General features: G+C 31.1%; 1 protein-coding gene across 1 annotated transcript; it reads left to right on the top strand.

The window, feature by feature from the left end:
• Positions 1-3,087: 3,087 nt before the first annotated feature.
• On the top strand, positions 3,088-5,882 carry LOC134279262 (beta-1,4-galactosyltransferase 1-like). The gene is made up of 5 exons (XM_062761616.1): positions 3,088-3,340; positions 3,629-3,694; positions 3,872-4,107; positions 5,373-5,560; positions 5,750-5,882. The coding sequence occupies exons 1-5, from the start codon at positions 3,145-3,147 to the stop codon at positions 5,880-5,882; spliced, it is 819 nt and encodes a 272-aa protein (XP_062617600.1). The 5' UTR covers positions 3,088-3,144.
• Positions 5,883-6,925: the final 1,043 nt, after the last annotated feature.

Raw genomic sequence — 6,925 nt, forward strand, 5'->3', positions numbered from 1 at the left:
TAAAAGAATTGAGATTTGACCATCAAATTCCACAATTACCTTGATAGAAACTGGTCAGTCTCACGCTGTGAAAAACCCTGTCCTAATTGCTTGGTCAGAGAATGTTCTCTTATTTTAAAATATACCCCTAAATACAACACTTTAGAAAGTGTGTGTCTTGTTCGTCTTTTTTTTTTAAATATGAAATTTTCTTTATGTTATTCTCAAAAACATTTACTTTATAGAACTAGTAGTGTTTTAACATTAACATATTTTTAAGTTTCACTTTAAACTAAAAAATATAAAAGTTATATTACTTGATACATCGCCATGCATGTTTTAGGTACTCATGGTATATATGTAACATTAACTGCATATAATTAACTATTACTTTTTTTTTCACTTTCCGTCTTTTTGTCCGATTTTATAACAAACATTTCACATGTTTACTGAATTAGAACTGACTTCACTCCAATGTTGGTTCAAAGTTGTTTTACCAACAATTGTATCGAAATAAGGTCGTGAGTCACCAATGTTGGTTCAACGTTAGGCCAATGTTGTACTCCCAACGAAACCTGTCAGCTTAGTGTTGACAACTTGACAAGCTAAAAACAGTGGCCCAACATTAGGTCAACGTTGTGTCCCCAACCAACTTTGGCCTCTGAGTAAAATAGTGTAATGTTAATTTTTCCAATATTGGGCCGACATTGTAAACCCAACAAACTACAAAAAATAAGAACGTGATTCACCAATGTTGGCCCAATGTTGGGCCAATGTTGTGCATCCAACAAAATCCGCCAACATATGGCCCCTAACCAACCTCGGTCTCTGAGTAAAATAGTGTAATGTTGACATTGACCCAACATTGGGCCAGCGTTGTGTCTCCAACCAACCTCGGCCTCTGAGTAAAATAGTGTAATGTTGACATTGGCCCAACATTGGACCAGTGTTGTAAACCCAATGCCAACGGTCAAACCATTAGCCAACATTGGGACAACGTAGTTATGCTATCTGGGATATTACATTAACTATCATCAAAAACACCCAGGCAAGAGACAGGTTGACCCCTTGGTCACTTAAATATTACAAGCTTTATTAAAAAAATCTTTAAATGCTGTTAATCTCTTTTTATTTGCAAAAACTTATTATTTGCGTAAAGAACTATATGCGGTATATTGCATATGTTTGCCCCCACAAAAGTCAAATTTTGAGAACTTCCTGAAATGTGCTGAATTCAATAAATTGTACGAGAAATATAAGTTAACAGAAAATATTATAGTTCCAGAGCAGTGTATTCACAATTTCTGTTTTTATGACGTCACAAACTAGTCCGATTTTATATCCTTTTTCAGAAAGAGGACAAAATGGACAAAATTTCAACAATTTAAGAACAATTTAAGCTTTAAAATTTATAGAGCGCATGTGTGTTCAGGAACAATATTGACATATTTCATTGATATTATCATTCTACACATTATATCAAAATATTTATCCTGAACACACATGCGCTCGGTGACTTTTATTTGAAATATCGACGAAATATGTACATTTTTCTGCAAAATTCATAAAAAACTGAAATTACGTCATATTTGTGACGTCATTACGTACATATGACGTCATTACTTATGAAAATATTCAGTGCTTTGAAGTCAGCATATACTCCCCTGTTTAAGGACTTAATTAAATATTACTCCATCAAAGTTTGATTTTGGGGGGCAAATGTTGGTTAATACCGCATATAGTTCTTTGTGAGTCTGTCTGCTTGCGAAATTTGTAATCTGGCGTATTTTTGTAACCTTTAAAAAATATATATAGCAAATTACATAAAAAAAAAAAACAAAGCTAGCAAAAATTTTGTCTTGCGTATACATGTACATATAAATATCAAATAGCTATCTCGTGAAAATAAATTGTTCTACAGTAACGCAGCATAAACTGGATCTCTGGACAAAAGAGTAAAAAACGATTATTTGAGGACTCTGTATCTGTTATCCATCATCATAGACACGCAACTTGTTTCCTAGAAAAAGATAAGCCATATTCCAGTATGAATTTCAATTAATGTTAATTTACCCCCCCCCCCCCCCTTTCCCGCCGTAGTGTGGGGAGGTATACATTTTCATTTTTCTACGTTAGATTGCCGATCATTTTCGTATTTGATGCAAATAATTTGCTTTCTAAATGTCCCTGAAAAATGACGAAATTTGATGTAAAATTAAACTGAACATTTTAAATATGATACAATTTCACACTTAACCGGAAAACATAAGTCATTGATTATACATTTGGATGAGGGTTAGGTCTTTAATATATATGTAATAAAAATGTTAATTATATATATATACATGTACACATGTATTTCGTTTCAAGAATCATTCGTTATACAAAGTTACATGTATATATAAAATACATGGTTACTGTCTTGAAATATAAGCAATATTTGGGCGAGGGTAAGAAAACGTGATAGAGGGCGAGGCTTGCGGAGCCCTCTTACGTTTTCGACCCGGGCCCAAATATCGCTTATATTTCAATACAGTTATCATGTATTTTGTTTATCCTGCAACATATTCTTTACATTTGAACGTCCAAAACTAGCTATTTTCGACAGATTTAGGCACATCTCTACAACTATGACGCCATGGCGTAAACATTGCAATATTCATGACGTCACAATGCTTTAGAACGTCAGAATACATGCACGAAGCTTTATTAGGGCAGTGACCGGATAAAGCTTTGGTTTATTAGGTTACCTTTATTAGGTCAATGCAAGGGGTAGTTGCAGGATAAAATCTTTTAAGCAAACAGTTTATAGGATATTGCGGAGAAATTCTGTCTCATTGACCTAACACCAGGGCCAAAGTAAGCTTAGAATTTTCGCAAATTTGTTGCCTTGTAAATATTTTGAGACTCATTCGCATTAAGCATTTTTAACATTTAACAGAATCAAGTGATTTATTGTAAAGTAAAGTATAAATAGACCTGCATCATTCAATTTATGTAATTGCTTTATCGATAGCAGCATGCAATAATTTTACAAAGAGATGTTTTTGATATTTGGATCCTATTTTTGGATTTAAAAAATGAGCATGTTTGATATAATTTCAGGAATTTTCAAGATTTTTCTGAATCTTACTTCTGAATTACCACTATTTTCAAATTTCTGAGATGAAACAATATCATTGGACCTCATTAAGAAGACAAGCCATAATATGGAAACCATGTCGTTTAATGACAGCCATGTTATGGTTATTGCTTTTCGTTATCCAAGTATTAATTATTGGTGTTTTCATTTACCAATGGAGCTTTGAAAACTGTGTCCAGTTGTGGAAATATCAGGAAGTCAACAAACAAATGGAGAATTGTGAGTATGTCGTGATGTTCTTTATTGACATTTAAAAATAATTTAAAACAAGGGAACAATCTAGGGAAATGTTTAAAAAAAAAATTCTGTTCAGTGGGTACGTTTTTGAATTTAACACGACGAAAATTTCTCCTGACAATGCCTTCCACGCCGTTCCATCACGAAGATAACATTTTATAAATGATCGCATTGTGTTCTTGACTAAATCAAAATGAAACTATATAATTGGTATGATGATCTGCCATAAGCTTATGGACGAAACCGTACAATATATTCATAAAATTTCAGGTTTAACAAGGGATACATCAGAGATGGCACTAAGACCAAAATGTCCTGTAATTTCACCATACCTAAGTTGAGGATATTTTTTTTTGTATAATTTCTTCTTATCAAAAGTTTTTAAAGTATGATTTTTTTGTTTTATACTAAAAGCAAATACAATTGTAGCAAAAATTCTCCACTAAGCGTTACTAATATCGGTAAACCAGCTTTACATATATTGTATTTAATGAGCAATCTAATATTTTTCAGTTGGTTATAGAAAACCTGTTATCAACGATGAAATTCACTTAGAGGATACTTTACAGAAATACAGATACGTTAAGTGTGGGGGGCAATTTCGTCTTGCAAACTGCGAAGCACGCCAGAAGGTGGCGCTACTTGTTCCTTTCAGGGACAGACAAGAACACCTGACAATATTTATAAACCATATGCATCCATTCCTGATGAGACAGCAACTGGAATATAAAATCTATATCATTGATTTGGTAAGAATAAAAATACTGTCTGGTGACTGTTGCATATTATTCAAACGATCAGGGAACAAATTAAAATTAGTGCATTTAACCTTATTTTACTTTCTGGTTAAAAAGATAAAAAAAATTATAATCGTCTACAATATAGAGCTTCATTTTTGTACGTTGTTTTAAGTCCCCTACAAACCAAACCGGGATTATGAATGCCAGATTATTTAATTTTTTTTAATATATAAGAGATGTCAGTTGTCGCCAAACCAGGTCGAATGAATTTATGTCAAATATATTATATATACCACGAGCTAATTTTTATGGAACAAACTGTCACAAAATGTTCGAAATTCTAGGTCAATGTATATTTTTAAATCTGTGTATCTCACTGGGTATTTTAACGGACTCAATACTTAAAATAGAGTTCTATTCCAATCTTTGAGTGTACCTTCTTAAAAAATGTCGCTTCATGTTTATATATGTATGTGTTGCACTTTTATATCTTTTGTTTATATTGAGATGCTTATTTTATATGTCTATATGTGATAGTAAATATGTTTTAATGCAGGACCACATGAAAACTAGCTTTATGCTAACTGTGTTATCCTGGATAAAGAAAGGTTATAGGTATCCCATTCGTCTGTCTGTCTGTCTTGCTGTCTGTCTGTCTATCTGTCACACCTTTTGTCTCTGTTTGTTGCATTTGCTTTTAATTTTTTTTTTTATAAATGTTTGCATATATTAAACTGATTTTTTGGCATGAGTGTTTATTGATAAGTTTCAGATCCAGTTTGCATTTCGTTACAAATCAATGTTCTCTTCACGGAATTACAGGCTTTTTAATTTTTAATAGTTTTGGCAATTTTTCTAAATGCCTTGCATCTTTATCTTGTTCATGTCTGTATTTTGATTCACTTCAGCAATTGTTGATATAATTATGTTATTATAAGTTTCTAATGGGAACCCAGATAGCATTTGCCTGTTGAGGACTAGTATAAATTGCTAATGCAATGCTCTCAAATTGATTGTTTATTTTTAAAAAAGTAAATTTTCTTCCTTAATGATTTTGTCAAAAGTGAAAACATGATCAAAAGATATGCATCAAATACCAAGCGAATTAAAAAATTTATGTATCAAGTAAGAAAACCGGTGATGGTCTCTCTTTTAGATTTTTAGTAGAGGAAGTACGTTATACTGGTAAATTATAAAAATGCATATGTAATGTATGTTTAAAGTTTATTTTAAAATGTAAATTTGAAATTTGAATTATTTGAATCTTTCTCCAGGATGAAGAAATTATGTTTAACAGAGGTGTTCTGTTAAATGTTGGGTTCCTGGAGGCCAGCAAGGAGGCAGACTTTGACTGTTACTTTTTACACGACGTCGATCTCCTCCCAGAACACGATCACAACCTTTATCGATGTTCTGAACTGCCGCGACATATGTCTGTTGCCATGGACAAATTCAACTACCGGTAAGGATAAAACAACGTCCTATTTAATATTAAAAAGAAAAAAAAATAGCTATGTTCATGTAGACATTCGATCGAGTACTTGTATTTAAATATATTTAATTGCATAATTTGTTTTTTTATTTTTCACGCAATTGATATCCATACAAAACATTCAATGAAAATAAAATCATAAACCTTTTATTATTTCAGACTGCCATACCTTACATATTTTGGTGGGGTGTCCGCCATGACAAAGGACCAAATTTTATTTGTCAATGGGTTTTCCAACAAATTTAGCGGCTGGGGAGGGGAAGACGATGACTTATATAATAGGTTAATATAGATGTAAATTGATGTATCGATATTGTCATGAACGCTTTTGAAATATTAAAACTAATTTCATGGATAAACAGGTATATTGAAAAAATAACTTTGTTGTTCATTTATCAAAAATTACAATGTTTATTAATTTTCAATCTAAAGTTTGGAATGCTAAGGTTTGTCATGTAGGCAGATTCAACTTGAGATTGAAAATCAATAAACTTGTTAAGTAATATAACTTGATTTAAAATGTTTTAATTCAAAATCTAGTTTATTAGAAAAAAATATGTATATAATTATAATAATATTTCAAAGTTTGAACTTAAGAATATTTTAAAAAAATATAAATTGATTTAAAATGTTTTATTTCAAAATCAAGTTTATAGAAAAAAAATAGCCCGCCTAATGTTGTAAGAGTTATAATTTTAATATTTCAAAAAGTTTGAAGTTAAAATAGTTTTTTTCTTAAGTTTTAAACACAAAAATTTATGCATAACGATACCATAATGAATTGTTCATTTTTGTTTTAATAGGTTACATATTTCATAATATGACAGTCCTTATTGAAGTACGTATATTTTCCTGACGTCTCGGAAGGACAATATAAAACACACACACAATGCTCAAACATGAGCAAAGCCCGCCTAATGATGCAAGGTATTTATTTTTTTTTTCAAAACACCTTATAGCAATAAAAAAAATAAAAATTTCAAATGTTCACATTTTTTTTCAAGTTTTATATCTTGAACAAAAATTTGGGTTCTTGGATTTGTTCATTTTACGTGCAAAAGAAAGAATACTTTTCAAAATTGGCCACACATATTGTCCTCTTGTACGCAATGGCGGATTTTCTCTGCGACAAAACGTATCTACTTTTATTGCTCATTATTTCGTCCATCAGTGTATATTTTCCTCGGCATAAAATTATTTTTCTTGATAAAAGTTTTATATTTCTCATTAAAACACATCAAAATTGCCACTTTTCCTAAGGAAGGAATAAAGTTAAAATAAAACACACACCGCCAAAAAATTTAAAGTTTTAATAATTTTTGTCATTTTTATTAA

Source organism: Saccostrea cucullata, unplaced genomic scaffold (assembly GCF_032062105.1).
Source record: "Saccostrea cucullata isolate Sc308-1 unplaced genomic scaffold, CSIRO_AGI_Scuc_v1 ctg1592, whole genome shotgun sequence".
Lineage (NCBI taxonomy): Eukaryota > Metazoa > Mollusca > Bivalvia > Ostreida > Ostreidae > Saccostrea > Saccostrea cuccullata.